At 27.0% G+C, this 23,377-nt stretch overlaps 6 protein-coding genes across 11 annotated transcripts; 3 read left to right on the top strand and 3 right to left on the bottom strand.

The window, feature by feature from the left end:
- Positions 1-1,400: 1,400 nt before the first annotated feature.
- Positions 1,401-2,797, bottom strand: LOC129606603 (vacuolar protein sorting-associated protein 26C). The gene is made up of 4 exons (XM_055516997.1): positions 2,650-2,797; positions 1,953-2,570; positions 1,670-1,892; positions 1,401-1,602 (listed from the first exon to the last, which is right to left on the bottom strand). The coding sequence occupies exons 1-4, from the start codon at positions 2,707-2,709 to the stop codon at positions 1,481-1,483; spliced, it is 1,023 nt and encodes a 340-aa protein (XP_055372972.1). The 5' UTR covers positions 2,710-2,797; the 3' UTR covers positions 1,401-1,480.
- Positions 2,798-5,770: 2,973 nt separating this feature from the next.
- On the top strand, positions 5,771-12,316 carry LOC129606580 (serine/threonine-protein kinase PITSLRE). 4 transcript variants are annotated; one of them, XM_055516965.1, is made up of 4 exons: positions 5,771-6,029; positions 6,355-6,651; positions 8,869-10,715; positions 10,774-12,315. In XM_055516965.1, the coding sequence occupies exons 3-4, from the start codon at positions 8,942-8,944 to the stop codon at positions 12,042-12,044; spliced, it is 3,045 nt and encodes a 1,014-aa protein (XP_055372940.1). In that variant the 5' UTR covers positions 5,771-6,029; positions 6,355-6,651; positions 8,869-8,941; the 3' UTR covers positions 12,045-12,315. The 4 variants fall into 4 exon arrangements, with proteins under 4 accessions (XP_055372940.1, XP_055372939.1, XP_055372938.1 ...); XM_055516964.1 differs by having other exon boundaries at positions 8,866-10,715; XM_055516963.1 differs by lacking the exon at positions 6,355-6,651 and having other exon boundaries at positions 10,774-12,316.
- An 835-nt stretch (positions 12,317-13,151) lies between these two features.
- On the bottom strand, positions 13,152-14,972 carry LOC129606589 (clavesin-1-like). Its single transcript, XM_055516979.1, has 2 exons — positions 14,141-14,972; positions 13,152-14,041 (listed from the first exon to the last, which is right to left on the bottom strand). The coding sequence occupies exons 1-2, from the start codon at positions 14,750-14,752 to the stop codon at positions 13,715-13,717; spliced, it is 939 nt and encodes a 312-aa protein (XP_055372954.1). The 5' UTR covers positions 14,753-14,972; the 3' UTR covers positions 13,152-13,714.
- Positions 14,973-15,703: 731 nt separating this feature from the next.
- On the top strand, positions 15,704-16,161 carry LOC129606591 (coiled-coil-helix-coiled-coil-helix domain-containing protein 7). Its single transcript, XM_055516982.1, has 3 exons — positions 15,704-15,775; positions 15,831-15,929; positions 15,987-16,161. Exons 1-3 carry the CDS (start codon positions 15,731-15,733, stop codon positions 16,095-16,097), a joined length of 255 nt encoding a protein of 84 aa, XP_055372957.1. The 5' UTR covers positions 15,704-15,730; the 3' UTR covers positions 16,098-16,161.
- LOC129606590 (distal membrane-arm assembly complex protein 2) lies at positions 16,095-17,064 on the bottom strand. The gene has a single exon (XM_055516980.1). It carries the CDS (start codon positions 16,980-16,982, stop codon positions 16,164-16,166), a length of 819 nt encoding a protein of 272 aa, XP_055372955.1. The 5' UTR covers positions 16,983-17,064; the 3' UTR covers positions 16,095-16,163.
- A 715-nt stretch (positions 17,065-17,779) lies between these two features.
- LOC129606587 (aldo-keto reductase family 1 member B1-like) lies at positions 17,780-23,090 on the top strand. 3 transcript variants are annotated; one of them, XM_055516978.1, is made up of 7 exons: positions 17,780-17,893; positions 17,964-18,062; positions 20,370-20,512; positions 20,804-21,287; positions 21,346-21,554; positions 22,157-22,203; positions 22,823-23,090. In XM_055516978.1, the coding sequence occupies exons 2-6, from the start codon at positions 17,988-17,990 to the stop codon at positions 22,197-22,199; spliced, it is 954 nt and encodes a 317-aa protein (XP_055372953.1). In that variant the 5' UTR covers positions 17,780-17,893; positions 17,964-17,987; the 3' UTR covers positions 22,200-22,203; positions 22,823-23,090. The 3 variants fall into 3 exon arrangements, with proteins under 3 accessions (XP_055372953.1, XP_055372951.1, XP_055372952.1); XM_055516976.1 differs by lacking the exon at positions 22,157-22,203 and having other exon boundaries at positions 22,823-23,089; XM_055516977.1 differs by lacking the exons at positions 22,157-22,203; positions 22,823-23,090 and adding an exon at positions 21,634-21,768.
- The last annotated feature ends 287 nt before the right edge of the window (positions 23,091-23,377 follow it).

Below are 23,377 nucleotides of genomic sequence, written 5' to 3'. Positions count from 1 at the left end.
AAAAAATAAACATGTCCTTATTAAATTATTTTTTTTTTAATATTTCTGAAAAATAAAAAAATAATTTTAGTTTGGTCATATTTTTCATGAGTTTCAATTAATATTATTTATTAAAGTTTCTAATTAAAAGCTTAGGTAGAAGTACAATTATTTAAAAAACAAAGTGATTCATACATAGCGATATAAAGACACATAGATAAATAATATCACATATATAATAAGTGTATTAAATAATATAATCCCCTGTAGGTTCTTAGGTATATTTATTATATATTATATAAGTTTCTTACATTCTGTATGAAATTATAATATAATAATTACAATATAGAAAAAAATTTAATTAGAACTTTGTTATTATTTTCATTTAAAACTTATAATAGGATTAAATTTAAATAGGAAATAAAGAACGTAGAATGCATTTAATATCCTTTACATGTAAAATAATTTTTTAAATAATTACCCTATTCGAAATACAATGCAAATTTTAGACATACATGCATAATACTTATACTTATAATCACGTTTTATGTTACGTAATTTTACGAATTCGTAAAAGCACAATTACTTTAAATTTTAAAACAACTTAAATATTATTCAACACAGTTTGCATTGTATGGGAAAATTAAATAAAAAGCATAATTATAATCAAGGCAGCTTAATTACATTATTTATGTAGATAAACTTTATACATTTTATAAAAAAATATTCTCTAAGTTATAAAATTTCATAAGCAGAAGAGTTTTCCATCAAGAAAAGATTAACACACCCTATTAATAAAGTATTACTTTTACCCACCTATTAACAAAGTATTACTTTAAAAGTAAAACTTTAAATAGTTCACAAGAATATTTGATTCACAAACATACTTTGTATATCGTTTATTCGCATTATATATTTTCGATTAACATATTCGAAATAATTACCAGCATATGTACATTTACAACATTAAAATAAAACAATTATTGGCTGCTGAGTTTACCATAGTCAGTACAATGATATACTCACGTTACTAAAACGTTTTAATTCATTTGGAAGTAAGGATTGAATAATGAAGTAATATCTACAACATTTGCTATTTTTTAAAAGACATTTAAATATTAAAAAATCTGTGCGTATCTGGCTTTATCTTCCAAAAATTTCCTACCAAGGACACATAGAATTTGATACATTTCATATGGTTTTTTAAAGCTCTCTGAATACTTAATACTTCATGTTTTCTCTTAATCTCCAATAAAAGACATTTATACTAACAAAAAGAATTTTTCATTGAAAAATAATTTCAACAATAATACTGGTACATTTTATTTCCGGGAAACTGTTTGCACATAGTTTCCCTTGGTTTTTTCTTTTGTTTTTTCTTGGGTTCTTAATATTGTATTTAACAAATAGTGAATAATTAATTCATTTAACAATTTATTTTATATCTGAACAAAAGTATTATATTTTGTAGAGCACTAATTATCTTTAAAAAGTTTAGAATCTAATAATCACGCAGAACTCTTTTTAAATCTTGAGCAGCAGACATTCTTTTCAAAATAATTGGAAAATTCTCAGTCACCAAATATTCGTCTTTGAAAACTATGACCAAATTAATTTCAAATTCTGAAATAATTCAATTAGATTTAATTTATAAGTACAGAAAATAGTTTTATTTGAAATTTTTAATTACCAATTTTAAAATTTTTTGTTATTAAAGTTGGACATGTGAAAAGTCTCGGAAATATCATAAATATTGGAATTTTTAACTTGGGACACACATTGCCGTCAGCAATTTGTATATTTTGAATTTCGGTCGCGTCTTTTGAGTAGCCTTCCTCACATCCGCAAGTTTCAACACGAACTAATTGAAGTTCTATACTTTTTATGGCAACTTCCGTATGTTGAATTGTAAGCTTTTTTATTAAAAAATTAAATTGATAAAAAAATTAATTAATTTAAAAAGTTTTACTTACATGACCGGTGAAAGGTCTGGTGACGCAACATTCAGTTTGATCAAGTTTCCCAGTTATGAGAAATCTTGGGATAGAAATTCGTTCTTTAGCTGATTTTTGTAAACTTTCTGGACTAATACTGAAATTAACTTCCGATGGATGTGGATCTACATTGGATTCAATTTTGCTATCAGTTCTTGTAATGGTTTTTGGTGTATTAACTGATGAGTGTTGTGTTTTTTCAGTCTCATCACATGAAGCCTTATACTGAATGCAGAATTGTTGAGTTTTTGAAATACTTTTAGCCAAAAAACTTCGTTTTAAATCACACTTCAACTGATAATTAATATTAACAAAAACACCATGATAAGTTTCATATAAAATTTTTGGTTCCTTATGACATGTTAAAGGAAATTCAAAATGAAATTCTGACAATCCTTGTGACAATTTTCCAGGTGGTGCTAATTCGAATGTAGAATTGAGCAGCTGGATGGGCTTTACAGAGTTGTAAAAAGTTTCAAAAATTCCAACATTTTTACTACTAAGCTGTAAATTCACAACTCCTTCTAATATTAAAGTACAGCCCTCATGACGACTTTCAACAGGGCATGTTATTTGAACTACACCTACCAAAAGTTCCTATAAAACAAAAACATATTTTTAAGTTGTCAAACTATGGGTACCTTTAGGGTTAAAAATTTGTTAATTTTTTACTCACGCCTTCATAATAAATTTTATTCGCTCGTTTAAGCTTAATTTCCAAATTAATTCCACTCATGTTGCCTTAATATCTTCTATAAAATTTAATTACGAATACCAAACTTTTGCTACTTACATTTTGTTTCTTTTTTTTTATTTATTTTTGTTTTTAATATTTTGACATTTTAGTGAAAGCAATAAAATGTCATATTCTTACAATGTTAGGACTATAGTTTTTTAAAAAATCGTATTTTGCATTCTCGAATAAAGTTTTCATGTAACAGTCCACCGGTGCATTTAGAAGAATTTTTAACAGATAGTTTTGTTAATTTACATTTGAAATTGACCAATATTTTTTCCTCGACATAGAGGAAACAAAATAAAATTACTCAAAAAAATTCATACAATAAGAACATGAAATACATGTTATTTAAAATTATTTGTAAGTGCCTGTAGTAACATTTGTAGGGATACGTTTTTAATTGTTTACCAAAATACTTGACAAAAGTAGATTCTGAGTTTATCAGATAGTTTTGTTTCACGTACGACAAGTAAAAAATAGAATGCAAATTTTTCATCAAATGAAAAACAACCATTAAAATGAATTCTTAACTTAATATCAAGTTTTGTTTACCACTCACCACTCAAAAAAAAACGTTTAGAATTATTATAAGATATGCTTATAAATATAGATACGTATTCTTCGAATAATGATCCCTAAAAGTCTTGAATGTTAATGTTGCATTTTTATTAATTACTGTCACAATTTGTATAACGATACTAATTCTTTTCACAATCAAATATCTATAGATAACATATAATTGATCATTTGAATTAGTTATCATTACGTCTGCAGTTAACATTATTTTACCTGTTAGAGTTGACTGCTAATTGTTCAGATCAGACAAATTCAGTCATGCCTACATTCCCGAATAGAAAATATACGTGGGCACATAGTTGTATGAGCATAGGAGTATGCTGGAAAAATAAGTGAACAACAACTTTTATTTTCACAAAAATGGAATGATTAATTTTATTTGTCGATATAAGATTTATGTTATTTTTCAACTGTCAACTGCACGACCTTGTCAAAATATTGAAAATTTTTTAAAATTTTGCACGATCCCCTACCTTGGCAAAAAATTTTAACTTTTTTTAAAATTTTGTACGACCCTCTACCTTGTCAAAAAATTGAAAATTTTTTAAAATTTTGCACGACCCCCTGTCTTGGCAAAAAATTGAAAATTTTTTAAAATTTTGCACGACACCCTGTCTTGGCAAAAAATTGAAAATTTTTTAAAATTTTGCACGACACCCTACCTCGGCAAAAAATTGAAAATTTTTTAAAATTTTGCACGACCCCGTACCTTGTCAAAAAATTGAAAATTTTTTAAAATTTTGCACGACCCCCTATCTTGGCAAAAAATTGAAAATTTTTTAAAATTTTGCACGACCCCCTACCTTGGCAAAAAATTGAAAATTTTTTAAAATTTTGCACGACCCCCTGTCTTGGCAAAAAATTGAAAATTTTTTAAAATTTTGCACGACCCCCTACCTTGGCAAAAAATTGAAAATTTTTTAAAATTTTGCACGACCCCCTACCTTGTCAAAAAATTGAAAATTTTTTAAAATATTGCACGACCCCCTATCTTTTCAAAAAATTGAAAATTTTTTAAAATTTTGCTCGACCCCCTACCTTGTAAAAAAATTGAAAATTTTTTAAAATTTTGCACGACACCCTACCTCGGCAAAAAATTGAAAATTTTTTAAAATTTTGCACGACCCCGTACCTTGTCAAAAAATTGAAAATTTTTTAAAATTTTGCACGACCCCCTATCTTGGCAAAAAATTGAAAATTTTTTAAAATTTTGCGCGACCCCCTATCTTGGCAAAAAATTGAAAATTTTTTAAAATTTTGCTCGACCCCCTACCTTGTAAAAAAATTGAAAATTTTTTAAAATTTTGCACGACCCCGTACTTTGTCAAAAACTTGAAAATTTTTTAAAATTTTGCAAAAGTTCGCAGTTGACAGTTTTTAGCTTACAGTTGACAGGTGATAGTTGACAACTAACAGTTGTCAGGTGACAGTTTGCAGGTGGCAGGTGACAGTTGACACCTGACAGGCGACAGTTGACAGGTGACTTTTGACAGATGACTGTTGACAGGTGACATTTGACAGATGATAGATGACAGTTTGCAGGTAACAAGTGACAAGTGACAGGTGATAGTTGACAGGTGATAGTTGACAGGTGACAGCTGGAAGTTGACAGGTGACAGTTGAGAGTTGACAGGTGACAATTTAGAGTTAACGGGTGACTAGACAGGTGACAGTTGACATGATATGTCAAGAACTGAAATAAAAGAAATGCAAACAAATGAAAGTGTTTGATGTAGAAGAAAAGGAAAAAAATCGAACTATTGAGCTGTTTTAAACGAGAAACTATACCTAAATGCAATACAAAACTTAAACTTTTTGGCTCTTTACTATTTAAAAAATAGGAACTTTAACCTAAACTTTTCCATTCATTTTGGAATAGACTTTTTTAATCCACTTTGGCTAAAATTATAAATTAGTTTTAAGATAAAAGAGAATATATGCTGTAAGTATATATCTTTACCCAGACAAAATTGCAACAACATTTTATTAATATTTTTAACTAATTTTTGTGAAGTAAAATAAAGTTTACTTAAATTAAAACCCTTTACGTGTTCATTTCTGTAAAGTTAGTCACACATATTAGATAAAAAATATGCATAGTAATAATAATATATTAAAATCATACCTAGTTGTATATGTATAATGTATATACGTATATATAATAGATATAATTATATATTATACAACGATTTTATAATCGGTCTGTGAAAATGAATAGTTCGTTCAGAACGCATCATTAAAATGAGCGATACTTCCCACCACTACTATGTGAGTATGTAAACCGTATATAGTTTTAAATCAAAGCAATTTCTCCGTGTAAAATTTTATTGTATTCACAATAGAGAAGAAATTGACATAATGCTACAATTTGACACCAAATTTTTATGTGACAGCTTTTACTTTTCTTAATTTAAGAGTGGTGCGGGCTGTCTCTTTTCAACAAATATTGAGTGTCAATTGTCAAAATGCGTTTATAGAAAAAGCAAAAAGCACTTTTTTCAAATCCGTCGCCATTTGTCTGATATAACAAAAGTTGGAATATAGAAAAAAAAATTAATTTCATCATTATTCTTTATGATAAATAGAATTTGGAAAACATAGAATATAAGTTGTAAAATTTATTTGTAAATTATTTTGTGGGTTTTGTACGGAAAATAGGTACAGAAAAGAATGTCGCATTTGGATAATTCTGGAAGTGAAGATGGCCAATTAAGAAGCCCAACAGACGAAATTCTCTACAGGTAAATATACTTTTTATTAAATAATACAACCCAATATTATTCATTTTTGTTCTTGCTTCAAAAAATAAGAAAGAAAACAAGAAAAGAATTAAATATTTTGAAAAATTATATATAAAAATAAAATAGTTTTTCACTATATTTGCAAATGTATTAAAACGTTTTAACAAAGAAAACATAACCTCCAAAAAAATATACTATGTTAGTATAAAAAAAATGTATTATAAATCAATATCTTACAAAGTTTTAAGATTTTTTAAGTTTTTTTAATATTTAAGCAATATATAAACAATTTTGATATTTATTTCCACTTTTTCGTTGCAACTAGGCCAAAAAGTGTGTACATGTCCAATAAATATGACCGATGCGCGCGATGGCCACATCAAAAATTAAAATTAAAAGTTTTATAAAAAAAAAAAAAAATATTTTATTTTGTTAAAAGAAAATACTGCTTTAATGTAGTAAATTAAAAAGGTGTTGTTAAAGTAATATAACGAAGGATAATGGAGCTCGTGAGTTTTTTTGTAAACTCTTGACGATGGGGCAGACAAAATAGAAATTTTTGTATCAACCCTGCACCACCAATATGTTTAACCAAAATCAGCTTCAAGGTCGTTCAACCAAGGTTTGAAAATTATTTAAAAAAAAGAATAATGACAAAGATTTCAATTTTATAAAATTGCATTGTAACTCGTTTCATATTTTTATTTTTGAAAAATAACATTTTTAAATTTTGAAAAAAAATTTTCTTCCATATAAATTAATTTTATGTTGCTTTTTTGTGGTAAAAAATAAGAAATATCATAAAGGAAGAGCAACATAAAATTATATTTTATATAAAGAAATATCAAAAATATTCTTAGTTTGTTTTTTGGTACAATTTGGCTGATATATATTAGTTCATTTACTTTTGTGGTGAGAAAGATTGGCTTGATGGATTCGTTTTATTTTCAAATCCAAATATTGAATTTCGTCCTTTATAATTTTCGCTCTTGAAAATCTAAGAGATGAAATGGAATAAGTAAACATGGGATTGATTAAAAATAATCTGGGTAATTATAGCTTACGGTAAGTTGCAAATCATTTTTATTATTTGGACTAATTTTAATTCAAAAAATTTGATTTTTAATTCAATGGTAAGATGAAATTTTAGATTGTATTTTTTAGCCTGCAATAACTGATTGACCAAGGGAAAAAGTGGATTATATTGAATAAAGATCTTGTTCTTCGATGTAAATCAGCAATTTCCGTTCATCAAGAGTTGTATATTACAATCTACCTATATAACTTTTAAATATTTTTTTAGCACTAAATTTAATACATCAGCTTTAAATTTTATAATTTACAGTACATTACCTTTTATCAAAAAACAAAATAATTTCAATAAATATTTTGGTAATAATCCACTTAATTAGCTTGCTAATAAGACTAAATACTTCTATATTGTGTTGATTTCAACTGTATTGTTAATAACAAGTATTTAAACTAATGTCTATTGAAACAGATATTAAAATTTTCTAAATTTTTCATATGAAAATCATATTTCAACTTTAGATCAAGACACCTGATCCAACATATTGGATCACGTGTATAGTTGAATCATTTGAGGTGATAGATTATTATTGAAAAGTATTTTGATTTTGAAAGTGGAATTTAAAATTTCGAAATTGAAATTCAGAAAATTCTAAAATTTTTCAATAATCCCCAATCACGTCATCTAATGTGATTAGCAGAATATATTTGAAATAATTTTAATCAATCTAATAAAACAAAATTGACAATCGATGATTCAATGATTCTAAAGATTCTAAACAATTCAATTTAAATTAAGAAAAAGCATTCATTAAAAAATTAGATTAAGTTTTATATTTGTTCAAAGCACATGTTATTGCTTAGATGGAAGAATTCAAATAAAATAATCAAGCAATGAAATAGCTAAATAAAAAAGTGGCTCTAGATTTTTTATCGAAAATTTCTCAAATTTAATAATTTAAAGAGCCAATAAACCTGCTTCATTTAAAAAAATAATTTAATTAAAAAAATTTCGTTTAAATGTGCATCATTTTTGCATGAAATACAAAAATTACTTTTTTTAAAAATGAAAAAGACCATCGTTACACAATTGTGCTTCAATTATATCTCTTTCAAAATAAGGAGGTCCATATTGATGTTTAAAATACAATGATACATAATATTCCAATCAAAACGAATATATGTATTGGTATTTGATACTTCAAAATTTTCTTACTAATTAAAGGATAATTAAAGATAATTAATATCGATCACATCATCATTTATAAATATTCAAAAACACAATATACAAGTGTTGATATAATTTGAGAATATTACACAAGTATTTAATAAAATACTGCCTGATTTGATAAGTCATTATTAAATAAGTTTTTTATTTAAAATAGAAATTCATGTTCCTTTAAATCATAAAACTGAAATTATGGTTGAAGTTTTCCCTATACAAAGTTGCAAAAAAGCGACAAATAAATCCAACTATAAAAAATATTTAGATAAATTTTTAAAAGTTTATTAAAATATATGTATATAATTAAATTTATTTCTTAAATTTTGAAAATATTACTTTATTAATTATAAATTTCATCCTCAGGTCAACTCTCTCACAACCGTACAATAACAAAGGCAAAAGTAAATGAACCAGCTTTAGTACCATCATATTTTATTTTCAAATTAACAGCTAATCAGCTACCTTCGACTCAGCGAAATGTGCATCGAACACTACGGTCATATAATTGGATATTATTTAATTTGTTTAGCTATATAATATATAAACGAATTTTAAATAGAATCGGTTTAATTTTTTTTTCAGTAGCAACGATCTTGATATAGAAGATGGAGATACAGATTCACTAGATATCAAACCACCGCAAGCAACACATCGTGATATGAGTACTAGTAGTCGCCGTACAAAACCATCCAAAGAAAAAAAACATTCCAAAGAACATAAGCATAAAGATCGTGAACGTGAGCGAATGAGGGATCGTGAGAGACAAAGAGAAGAATATTATAAACAAAAATTGGAAAAAGCTCGACATAACAGTGATGATCGTGGAAGACATCGACATTTGGAAATTCAAAAACATCGGGAACAACGACATGAAATCAGAGAAAAACATAATGAAGGCAGTTATCGTGGACGAAATGAAATACACCAGCAGCAGTACAATGATCGTCTCGCGAATAGTGGAAATGATGTTCGGTACCAAGAATATGAACATAGCATACAAAATCATGGTCGAACTTCAAAACAATCTCGTGGCAACAGTAGAGAAGATAAATCTCGTCGAATAGAATACCCTATATCTTCGCAGACAATAGCGGTTAATCGTGCGGAAAGTCGAGAAAAGCGTAAATATTTAGAAGTACAGCCATCGGCTGATCCAGAAAAAGAGTTAGAAGACTTACGAAGCAGGCTGCTTAGTAAGCGAAGCAAATTTGAAAAAAAGATAGCTCAAAGCCGATATGACGACATATCCAGTGATGAACGTCAACATTCATCTCATCATAGTAATAGACCAGTTAAAGAACATAAGAAAAATAAGCATTTCCGCAACGATGGTCCAGTCATTGAAGTAATAGATTCCCCAGAAGAAATTCAAGATCAAAGACGTAAGTCAAACAAATTACCTACGCCTGAGAATGAAGAACATGTGGCTCGACGTTCAAAATTGTTAGAAGCAGAACGAGAAATGGCTTGGCGAAAGGAAATAGCTCGTGGGGAGCTTGAGGCTCGAAGAGAAAAACGAGAGAAAGAAATTGAAAAGAGCGAGGCGCTTAATCAAATTATTAGTTACCAAAGGAAGAAGAAACGTAGACATGATAGTGAAGAAGAACAAGAAGAAAGACGTCGACACAGACATCACAAAAAGAAACTTAAAAAAACTAAGGAAAGACTTAAGGAAAATGATTTAAATGTTCAAAAATCTCCAGCAGAAGAAGGCGAATATGAAGATCGATTAGATGATGAATATGAACAACAGTCAGCTTATTCAACAGGTGAAGAAGATGTCAATGCTGGTCTAACAGCTGAGGACGATGATGATGATGATTTTGAAATGTCTTCTGAAGAAGATAATGACAATCATGAAGAAAAAGCTATGGAAATAATTGCCGAACGTCGTGAAAAAAATGTGAGAAAAAAGAGAAGAAAGCACCATAGGCATTCTACAGAAAGAGATGATGAAGGCATGCTATCAGTAGAAGAATTAGAAAAAAGTCAACCAAAAACTGATCATTCGATAAAGATAAGCTCAAGATCAAATTCTAGGTCAAGCAGTCCCGCACACTCAGAACATAGCAAAAACAGTCGATTTCACAGCAAATCGCAAAGCAGATCCCGATCAGTTTCTAGATATAGAACTTCTTCAATATCTAGATCCCATACAAGGTCGAGAACGAATTCACACTCACGTTCTCGATCTAGATCAGTTTCGAAATCTAGATCGTCAAGATCAAGATCAAGAACACGCACAAGTCGCTCCAGGTCTGAGGATTCTGATCGTTCACGACAGTCAACATCAAGATCTCGTTCTAGATCAAAATCTAGATCAAGATCGCGTTCTGGCTCGGCATCAACAGACGAAGAAAGAGATAAAAAGAAAGTAAAGAAGAACATGCAAAATTCTTCTGAAACTGAGACCAAACTGGATTCTAAAGATGGTAAGTAAAATGAATTCATTTATATAACTCATTCCAAACCTTAATCCTATAATTACAGAACGAGATACATCTCCAAGAAATGACAAGGGTGAAAAACTTCCTAATTATTTCCCTGGAATTCAAGGATGTCGCTCTGTTGAAGAATTCCAATGCCTTAATAGAATTGAAGAAGGAACATATGGAGTCGTATATCGGGCTAAAGATAGACGTACTGATGAAATCGTTGCCCTTAAGCGATTAAAAATGGAAAAAGAAAAGGAAGGATTCCCAATAACATCTCTACGTGAAATTAATACTCTTTTGAAAGGGCAGCATCCAAATATAGTAACAGTAAGAGAAATTGTTGTTGGAAGTAATATGGATAAAATTTTTATAGTAATGGATTACGTAGAACATGATCTGAAAAGTTTGATGGAAACTATGAAGCATAAAGAACAGTCATTTCTACCTGGTGAAGTGAAATGTTTATTACAACAACTATTGAGGGCTGTTGGTCACTTGCATGATAATTGGATATTGCATCGTGATCTAAAAACTTCAAATTTATTGCTAAGTCATAAGGGTATACTGAAAGTAGGTGATTTTGGGCTTGCACGTGAATATGGGAGTCCCTTAAAAGCATATACTTCATTAGTGGTAACACTTTGGTATCGTGCACCGGAGCTATTATTGTGCTCTAAAGAGTATTCAACTCCTATAGACATGTGGTCTGTAGGTTGTATATTTGCAGAGTTTATGCAAATGAGTGCCATGTTTCCTGGAAAATCTGAGATCGATCAACTAAATAGAATATTTAAGGATCTCGGAACACCTAACGAGAAAATATGGCCCGGTTACAAGGATTTACCTGCAGTACAAAATCTTTTAAGTCAAAATTCTAGTTTTTCTGAGTATCCAGTCTCAAATTTACGTCGTAAATTTTACAATAAAACAACAGAAGTGGGCGTATCTCTGCTGCAAGGTTTACTAACATATGATCCTAAACAACGACTTACAGCAGAACAAGCTTTAAGACACGCTTATTTTAAAGAAATCCCATTAGCCATTGATCCTTCAATGTTTCCAACTTGGCCAGCTAAAAGTGAATTAGGTAAAGCAAAAGCTTTAGCATCATCACCTAAACCACCATCTGGAGGCTCACAATTCAAACAACTGGGTCGTGATGATATTATGGTGCCACCTGGAGAACTAAAATCAGCAAAAGCAGCAGCAAAAGCCGCAGCAGCTGCTGCTAGTGCAGCTGTTACCAAATCAGCTGGATTTGTTCTTAATGCTGGAATCGATCAGAGAAGTTTAGCGATGGGTCCAGGCTTTAGTTTAAAATTTTAAATTTTGTTTTTCTTTTGTACATTTTTATTACAATTAAAATTGAAATACTTTAATTAAAATAGTTAGGAAGGACATTATTATAAGTACATAAATTGTGACTCAGTGAAAAACAAAAAAAAAAACCTGAATTAATATTTAATTTTTAAAAACATTAAGGCAAAAAATAAATTGTACCGAATATGTGTGTAATTATAATAATATTTCAGTGTAAAAAAAAATATATCATTTTAAACATTCATTATAAAATCATTTTTTCGTGTTACTATGTACAATAAAGGTATTTTTAATATACATATATATGTATAATTTTATTTTGAATAAAAAAATAACTAAATTGTAAAAAAAAACTTGTTAATAAGAAACATGATATAAGTAAAAACACAAGAAATCATTTGTTTTTTTATATCTTTGAAAAACACAATCTGTAATTAATTAGAGAAATCGACTATGTAAACAAAAACATAGATGTTGGTATGCATACACCCTCTCAAAACCGGTATGAAGTTGATAATATGATAATAGATCCCCAATTGCCCTTTATCCAATTCATTCGAAAAGAAAAGACTCAAAATGTGTGAACCTCAATTGAAAACTTTTACAATTTTGCACATAATATACGTATATTTTATGATTATATAAAATTATTATCCATGAACATATTATGTATAAAATTATTTTCAAAAAATTTTTTGTAAAATATGTGATTTAGAAGTCTGAGCCTAATAAATATTAAAAATAAAGTTCTTATGTTGTACATACATACATATATTTAATTAAATATTCCTGTAACGTATGGAAAAATACAACTTCCGAAACATTAATAAAAAGAAAAAAAGTAAATACTACTAATCCCCGAGACAAACAACAAAAACATTCAACTTTTCCAAAAAAGGTAAACTGAAAATTTATCATTTTATCGGGCAATGACATAGAAAAAAACCAAACGGAAATTAACTTAAAATGTAAAAGGTCTGATTCACACCTGCTTTTTTGCATACTGTAGAAGAGGTATGAAATACAATTAATGATGACGCATATTGAAAAATTATTCACGTATAATTTTTTAAAACACTTTCTAAATAATACAAAAATGCATAAGTGTATAGTTCTTTTTTTATTTAGAAAAGTCTTTAAAACATTGTCTCCAAAAATACAATTAAATAGTAATAATACTCACTCGTGCTAAAATAAAATTATAGAAATTGAATACATATAATACTAGAGACCTCAATAAATACGCTGTCCAAATATGAAAACTTATTTTTTCAATTAATGATACTGAGTAAATTTATGATTGTTAAATCTTAACTTGCCATGCAACACAATTCTATTGTTTACTTTTGTAGTTCTAGTTAGTTAAAATTTAACAATATAAGCTACCGAAATTCACTTTTTCGTATCACTGTATTATAAAAATATTGGTCGAGATAATGTTACATTGATTTTGGATGAAACAATCAAGTTATGATATTACATACAATACATATTCTAAAAAAGGATTGTAATGAGAGGTGTTTTTTTCTTAAAAGTAGTAGCGGACAGCTAAAATATTTATTGGGGTACCTAGTAGGTAGTTTACAATTCGTATGTGATATAAATTACATAGTACAAGTCAATATAATAAAAAAATTTTTTTTTTACAATGAAAAAATACTAGAAAAAAAAATACCCTAAACAGTATTATTGTCAAAATTTGGTAATAATCCTATATTATCTACCAGTTTGTAGCTTTTATGAGATTTAATGTCATCCTTATTTGATTCAATAAGTTGATTGAGCCAATCAGTCGAATTTAAATGTATTGCTTCACCACCTAATTCAGCTGGAAGAACATCTTTTGGGAAATAATTATGTAAAGAGAAAAAATTTCTGCTGTGAAATTTTATTCTATCCCAGTTTTTTTCAGTTAAAAAAGGTTTCATAGCAGTAAAAGCTATTTCTATATACCATGGTTGACCGACAAAATGAACAGCTTTGAAACGTACTGGAAAACTATCCTGCAATGCCATAAATGATATAGAATTAGCAATATGTGTAAAAAATAAATATATATGTTTATATTTATAAAATTCAGTTATTTATTACTTTTTACTTACTTGTAAACCATTTGCAATTATTTTTAATATTAGTGGATTAAGCTGAGAAGACTGTTTAAATGTAACATTTGTCCAATCTACTATTGCAACAAACCCACATGATTGATTTTGTCTATCTTCTAATAGTTTTTCCAATGATAATAATAAAGCTCTATAAATATCCTCCAATAAAAATGATGTACTCCAATTAGATGCAAAAAATGCCAATATTTTTCTGCCTTTACGATCTCGTTCTTTTAATATGTACGGGCATCCTTCCCGGATTGCCAATTGTATTTTAGGATCATATATATTTAATTTTTTTAATAAAGTGTCTTTATAACGTTCCTTATACTGAAAATAATTAATGAGCAAATTATATGCTAAATCTGAATCAAATTTTCTAGCAAATAGAAAACGATTTAAAAAGTCTTCATCATATAAGCAAGATTTATCTTTTAAAGCGTAATCAATACTGGAACCAATTTTTTCACGTAGTTTATTTAAAGCTGATTTTCTTTGTTGTTCATCATCAAAATTAGTCTTTGTTAAACAGGATTTATTTAATGTGATAAATTCAAAGCACTGTTGGTGACTTTTTCTAAGTGAATCAAATTCAAAATATTCAGACATGATTTTAATTACCGAAAAATATTGTAATATTCTATTCGTTTATTTTATATTGTATGTATGTATATTCATGGACGGAAATTATAATTTAACTGAAAAAAAAATCTAAATCAAATTTTTTTCTTTATCTTGGAAGCTCATGTGCATTATTGTTATGTGATTATTTTATATTTTTATTACGAAAACAAACTTAATTTGATTTCGAAATTCTTATTTAATTAGCACATCTTTTCAAATTGAATATTAAAAGGAGTTTTTATTTAAAAAAAAAAAAACGCGTAAACAAAAATCAAACACAAAATAAGAGAATTGTCATTTGAATTAATACGAAAATTACGTCATTGTTTTTGGACAATTTGATCTCCTCCATTTTGACGTGCTTTCAATTGAGCTAACAAATGTCACAGCGATTTCCATTTACATGCATGAAATAAAAGAAGTTTCTTCAACTCGAACTTTAAACTGAACGAGTTATTTCAAAATAGGTATCGTAATGTAAAATAAGTGCATGAATGAAAACTGCAATAAGTTTGTAAATAATGCTTGATTTGAGCCTTCTTAATGTGCCTTCATTGTATTTCGGCTGTAAAGCAGACAGCAATTTTTAGCTTTGCAATTACAGTGCAAGTTTAGTGCTAACTAAAAATTGCAATCAGTTTGCAAAAAGTTACAAACTGTTTGATTGCTTGATTGCATGCGATTATACAGTTGCATGTGAGCGTGTTTGCCTGAATATAAACCAATGGAATACAATTAAACAGTTGCGAAACTAAAAATTAAATGTCCATCTCAACCCTTAGAAAACTAGGTTTTTACATTCTCATCTTATATACTAGTGTTTATGATTTCTCTACACAATTTTTCGTTTATAATTTTAAAACGGAAAGTCTAATACTTTATTTGTGTTTACATAGGCCACAGCTGTTTTTTATTATTGTTGTTTCTTTCGTAAGGTTAAAAGAATTTATAAAAGGTTTCAGAATGCCGAAAAATTATGAGGCAGAGAAAAACAATCCATGTTTAAAGGTTAGAAAATTATATTCTAATACAATTGGTTATATAATTTATGTAAAACTTTTAGGAACAAGAATTATCTTTTAAATGTTTGAGTAAAAATAATTTTAACCGAGAAGCATGTGAAGTATATTTTGCCAATTATAATAACTGCAAAGAGTTTTGGGTAAGATACTTACATAAGATTTGTTTTATTTTTTATCTAACATAACATTTTCTTAAGAATAAAATTCGATTAGATCGCAGAAGAAAAGGAATTGAACCATATCTACCTAATATAGAGGAAAGAGAAAAAATTAAAGAGGAGTATATGAAAACAAAACCACCAGTATGAAAATTGTGTAAATTTATTGTACCTAGATAATTAGTACTTTCTTGATAAATAACATGTTTTTTTTTATTAATTATGTATTTCACTAGACGCATACACTTTTAATTTATGGTTGTCAACTTCTAATAATGCACAAGTTAGTTCCATCTCTTTTGAAGATTTTGGATCATCTATGACAAGCACTTTTAGGTTTGTAAGCCTGTAGATGCAACTCAATCCCCTATAGGTGATATTAGTGCCAGTCAAATCCAAAACTTCTAATATCGGGTTCTCTGATCCAGAAACACGATCTAAGCACCAGTCATCGAATGTTTTCACATTTATAAACGATAGAAATTTTAAATTTTGTAACCGGCGAATATTTTCTAAACCTTCATAATATAAAACCATATTATCACATTTTATTGCTTCTAATTTGAATGCGGGAATATATTTATTAGGTAAATTAAAATTTCCTTCATCATCTTTCCGAACCCATTGGGGGTTGTTTAAGAATTTTACAGCTCCTCCTCGGAAAACAACGAAATGTGCTGTCGCCAAATCACTTCCTAATATTTGATGCCTTTCTGGAATAAAGCTTTGCATATGCCTTTCTATATTTTCATTTCTTTTATCCCACCAGTTTTTAATTGATTTTGGACTTAAATCAATTGGTTGTTGCATTAATGTGATAAAGTCTGATGTTTGATCTTCATTACCAAACAATTTAAATTTACTATTCCAAGCACCAGGATTTTCACTAGGCTTTGGACGCCAATTTAGCTCTCTTTTGGATACTTCAATTTCATTTTTTACATCTTCCAAATTTTTTTTGTTATGATTTGAAAAAAATATGCGTTGCTGATAAATCGGTGTAAATTTTTTTTGCAATATCAATTTCCTTAACATTCCAAAATTTTATGTCAAAAATCTAATTAAATTTTTAATTTCATCTCCCGTTTTTTTTAACATTCAGAAAATATAAAACTAATTAAATATGTTAAATGTCATTTATATAATGAAAATCAAAACAAGTCAAAATAATTTGACGTATTTTTCACTTTTTTAAGCTTTAGCTGTGTTCATTTGATTTTGTTTGAGAATGTTGTGCTGTATTATAATGATTTTCTGTCAAACAATTTTTAATGGAGAATAATTGACTTTTTTTTCAAATTAATTATTCCTATTTTACGAAGTTATCTGGTAAAGAGAAAAATTCAGTTTTCTGGTTGTTATGCGCAAAAATCTTCAGGTAAAGAAAGGGAAAATAAATTTTTAGAGAGCGCGATTTTACTCACAAATTTACCTCATAACAACAAGAAGCGAGTTCAAAATGTTTTTCTAGAACTGTTCACCAAAAATTTCGTGTGAAGCAAAAGTTGTAATTGTCTTATTTTTCTCAATTTCTTTCATTTTCAACTTTTCACCAATAAATTAAAAAATTTCATTTTTTCTGTCTTGATTGTGTTTCACTCGGCGTAATTATACTCGACAAGAAAATAAATTGATAAATAAATTACAGGAACGGCGTTTGAAAAGCGATGAATAAAATATAAATTCACTTAATTTGTTAATCATAGCTCATTAAAGTGTGTCATCCCTGTAAAAACACTTGTTGCGCTTTTTGTTGATCCAAAAACCATCATGCATATGACAATTTTTTAATTGACAATTTAATGACAATAATTATTTTGACAAATCAAATGATTTTCGAAAGCAGTAATAAGCGGCAAGCACTTCAAAAAAAATTCTAGTTAGATTTTTTAGTGCTTTTTGGTTATCGGTTCAGTTCGGATTTCAACTTCATACCATTGATTTAGGTTAGTGTAGATATTTTATTGGCAAAAAATATAAAATTAAAAATGAATTTATATTCGTTTTTTTTTGCAGACAAATTTAAAAGTATAATAAAATATGGCAAATAAAGTACCAAATGTTATTCTTAACAATGGCAAACAAATGCCTATTCTTGGTCTTGGAACTTGGAAGGTAAGAAACTACCTAATTTTCCTGAAACAAATCCGTCTAGAATTTTGATAAAGAAATTTATATATTGCAATTAAACTTAAATCATAATAAGTTACAATTGAAATCATGCCATTCATAATAAAGTACGACAATATTACTTATTGTTTTAAATGGTTAAATGAAATGAAGCAAATCCGGAGAGGCATCATAATATACATTTGTATGTATATATAGTACAATACAAGGCTTTAATACATGTACATTATTATTTATTACTGCCGGTTTTATGTTTTCAGATTGTTTCTAATCTTCTCAGTGTGTAAATCATACCGGTCTTTTAAAACATTTGATTTATAAATTTTAACAATACCAAACTTTATGATTAGTACGACGTGCATGTGCCATTAATAATCGTTATCCATTACCTACCTCGAGCGTTGATGTCTTACAGAAAGTGCATTAAAAATTTTTAACTTTATTTGGAATAGAAATTATAATTTTCAACCCATCTTCAAACTTGTAAAATATTACAAGTCAGGAAAGCTTTTAACATAAAATAATAAATTAAACTCAAACTAAAATTTTAATTAGTGATAGTGATTTTTGATATTTTATTATGCTGGTGATAGTGTTAGTTTTTAAGATCGAAAAGTTTATCAAGAGCTGAATAAGAAACAAAAAAATATTAAATTATATACATATGTTAATTTTATTCATAAATTGCTTCAACATCCCTTTTGAAAAATGGCCAAAAGCAGATTTTAACAGAATCAGAAATCAAATTTTTGGATTTCTATCAGTTTTCGTAAATTTTTATTACGAGCATTTAGAATTAAACAACATTTGTCACTAGAAAATATTCCTACCAAAAAGTTGATTTCTGTAATCATCTAGTTAGTGATTTTGTCTGCTAGAAATAAATAGAAAACCATACTGTAAGCAATCAGGTTTAGTATTAAACTTGGAAATAATTTCTATTTAATTGAATAATTTTTAATTTTGTATCGGTTTTTAAAATTGTATGCATAAAGCAAATAAATTATATTTATATAAGGTAATATTAATTATTTTATAAAAATAATATAATTTAAATTTATGTTATAAATATGACAGTTTACAAAACAATACCAAAATTAACACCATGGCGTAAAAAACAATTAAAGTTGTCTTGTTTTTTTTAGATTCCGTACCTACACATAAGAATTAGTTTTTATCCCACCTAAATCTGAAAGTTGCAATTTAATTATATTAGTAAATATATTATAATAATGCAACTATTCAAATTAATTATTCATTCATTTGTTACGTCAATTAATAAGTATAAATTTTATGATAGTAAATTGTGAAAATATTTTTTTTATTATTATTATTATTTCTTGTTGCAGAGATTTAGCTATAAATTTATATAAATAATTGTATATTTAGCTAAGTATAGTACAATGTGAAAAAGCTTGATATGAAGGTTTTATATTTCAATATTGTGGTCTAGTTGTAGACTTAGAATCTATTTATTCATTATATAAGTTCATTTTATTTTCCAAAGTATTGCTTTCCTTATATATTTTGAATGCCTAACATAGTAGAAAATATGAAAAGAATATTATAATGTATTACGGATAATACTAGTAAATAAAGATTGTAATGAAAATTCTAGATAATTTATAATTTAATGTAAATTTTATAAATATATATATGTACATAAATGTATCTTAGTTGTACAAAAATTAAATTAAAATGTGCAAGTGCTTTTTCACTTAAAACATTTTTTATATTATTTCATTATATTACAACGATTTTAAGAATCATTTTTTTAACAGCTGCTAATTAATTATCCAATTATGTATCATTTTTAGAATTATCTCAATATCGATAATAATGTATATATAGAAGAGTTACATCAGAAACATAGAATATTTTTCAACATAATTGTGTTTTACTAGACATTACTGCATGTTATTAATAAGAAATAACGTTTTGAATTGAAAAATCTTTATACCAAATAATCTGTTTGGAAAACGTAAAAAATTTATTCCAAAACAAGTAATCTAATTTCAAGAATTTGAATCAATTTTCTTTGATTTGTTAATTAATTTACATAATCGTGCAATATCACACCTATTAGTATTTAATTAGTAAATGATTCACAACTTCTGAACTTGTTTTTCTCTTAAATATTGCAAAAAAAGCATCAATTTTACTTTTTGTAAATTTTAACTTTAATTGCACTTTATTTTTAAATATTTCGAATTTCTAATGTTTGTATAAAATATAATAGTGGCTGTGTATATTTTTATTGAGCGCTTATTATTAAACTTATTTATTTTAAAGAGTGCACCAGGAGAAGTTGCTCAGGCCGTAAAAGATGCTATTGATATAGGATATCGTCATTTTGATTGTGCTCATGTCTATGGTAATGAACATGAAGTTGGTGAAGGAATCAATGCCAAAATAACTGAAGGTGTTGTTAAAAGGTAAAAGATAAATTTTTAAATATATATTTTTAGAAATATTTCAATGTATAAAATTTTTTATGAAATAATCTATTCATACCGTATTTCACTAAATGATAAGAATATTTACATCATTGTTTGTATACTGATTATGTATTGAATTTAGCAGCGTATTATGTAATACTCGTATATTTGAGCAAATATTTGAATTTATATTCTTATCTGTAGACTCATGTCAATAGCATAACGTTAATTTTTTATTTGATAACATAATTTAATAATATTAAAATTTTTTAATTAATCAAATTTTAGAGAGGATATTTTTATCACCAGCAAATTATGGAATACTTTCCACCGTCCTGATTTAGTTCGTGGTGCTTGTGAGACAACCCTTAAAAACTTAAATACACCCTATTTGGATATGTATTTAATACATTGGCCAATGGGTTATAAAGAGGATGGAGAATTGTTTCCAACTGATGATAAAGGTGCCGTTTTATTCTCTGATGTTGATTATGTTGATACATGGAAGGAAATGGAAAAATTGGTTGATGATGGTTTATGTAAATCAATTGGTGTTTCAAATTTTAATAAGAGGCAAATTGAAAGAGTTTTACAAATTGCAAAAATTCCACCGGCTAATAATCAAGTTGAATGTCATCCATATTTGACTCAAACAAAATTAATGGAATATTGCAAAACAAAAAATATTGCTATAACAGCTTATAGTCCTTTAGGAAGTCCTGATCGTCCATGGGCTCAAAAAGGTGAACCAGTATTAATGGAAGATCCAAAGGTAATTTCATTTTTCCAAACTAGATTTATTATAAACTTACTTACTTTTAAAATTCTAGCTTATGGCTATAGCTGAAAAACATAAAAAATCAACAGCTCAAGTTTTGATTCGTTATCAAATTCAACGTGGTAATATTGTTATACCAAAATCTGTCAATAAGGGACGAATGTCATCAAATTTTGATGTATTTGGCTTTGAATTGAGTGCAGATGAAATTGCAACAATTGATAGTTTCGATTGTAACGGAAGATTTGTGCCTTTGACAAAGTAAGTTTTCTTGCTCAAACATTCGAGCATTTCTATACTTTGTACTTCAAAATTAAATTTTTTATTATTAAATTTATAGTGAAGCTGGTGATCATCCACATTATCCTTTTAATGATGAATATTAAAATCTTTTCGAATAATTTTTCCCATATTTGGTAAATTTTCTTACCATTCTTTTTAATAGCACAATGAGTTAAAAAAAGTTATTATTAATATAAAATTCCACAATTTATTTTACAACTAATATAAATGTTGTAATGCTTTTCGAATTTGTTTTTTTTTGTTGATTCTCATTAAAATAATCTTATCATTATTTGTTTTATCAGTATAAATGAAGAATTTGTTTTTAACCCTCATATTATGATTAATGAAAGAAAATGGTTAAGAAAAATTCCTTTTGAGCAATATTTATTATTACATGAAAAATATATTTTGTGTTTGACATTTTAAACATTTTGTATGTTATACGAAATCCTGTCAAATGAATAGCATTAATATAATTTAAGTTATAGATAATAAATTGTAACATATACCCAGTTTCCAAGATCTATTTAGAAATTTATATAATAGAGTACATTATTAATTTCTCAAACTTTTTATAGTGTCAGCCATCACGAACATTTTCCATTCAACGATGAATATTAAAATGGTAAATTACGAAATCATATGAATATTTTGTAGTTTATTTTGAAAGATTCTTTTTATTTTTTTGTTTTTAATTCTTGCATGATAATTTTTTATTAAATTAAACTAAAGTTTAATTAAAGTGAGCGAAATTATTTTACTAGATATAAATATAATCATAAAATAATAAATTAACGAGACAATGAGTTACAAAGAAAAAGTTTTTAAAAATTCATGAGACTTTAGTAAAAGTAACAATGCGGTAATTTAAAAGGTCTGCTACCACTTGCATTACCGGTACTCATAATTTCAATTAAACTAATTAAAAACTTCTTTAATTTAAAATTTATTTTGCACTTTAGCTTTCTTTTCTTTGATAAATTTTTTGCAATTTTTGTTTCTGTAGACTAATATGTATCTGGTTCATTGCAAAATTAATGTATAATTTTATACTAACATTAATTTAGCAAAATGTTTCTAGTTTCTTAGCTTAACAAATGTACATGTAGTTGTTTGGCAAGCAGTAGAAAGCAAAATTATTGAGTTGCTCTCTTGTTATTAACATTTTCATAACAACAGCTTTATTAGAACAATTTTAAAATAACAATATTAATTTATTTGATCATTTTTTTTTAATATTTTAGTGTTTTGGGACATCCGCATCACCCATTTGAACACGATGAATTTTAGTTTAACTAATAGTGAGTTTTTATAAAGCGAATGGAACAAAACTTTAAATGTAGTGTGGTTTCTTATTAAAGGCGAATTATACAACCGCTTCAATTAAAAAAATGTCAATAAAAATCACAAGTTCAAACGAATTATTTTGGGTGTTGTTATATGTAATATAATATCATAATTAATTGTTTTCAAATAAAGTTTTATTATTAGAAAAAAAAATTGTTTTGATGGTATTTTTTTTTTTTTATAAAACGTATTAATAATATATAGAATAATAAGTAGTTTTACAAAATTATAATATTATATAAATCTTAGCAATGAGATAAAAATAGCAAAATATAAAATTGAAAATTTACAGCATATTTTTTTAAATCAACCTTTTTAATATTGTTATGTTTTAGTTTTTCAGTAGACAAATGGATCAATTCAATATCAACTCAAAATTTAAAGAAATTTTAAATAAGAATATTATTTATTAAGTTTATATCAAGCGAATTATGTACGTATTTAATTTTAAT

This window comes from Condylostylus longicornis, unplaced genomic scaffold, assembly GCF_029603195.1.
Source record: "Condylostylus longicornis isolate FDR11 unplaced genomic scaffold, ASM2960319v2 ptg000019l, whole genome shotgun sequence".
NCBI classification, from domain to species: Eukaryota; Metazoa; Arthropoda; class Insecta; order Diptera; family Dolichopodidae; genus Condylostylus; species Condylostylus longicornis.
Note: the sequence above shows the minus strand (reverse complement) of the source record. Positions and strands in the feature narration are given on the sequence as shown.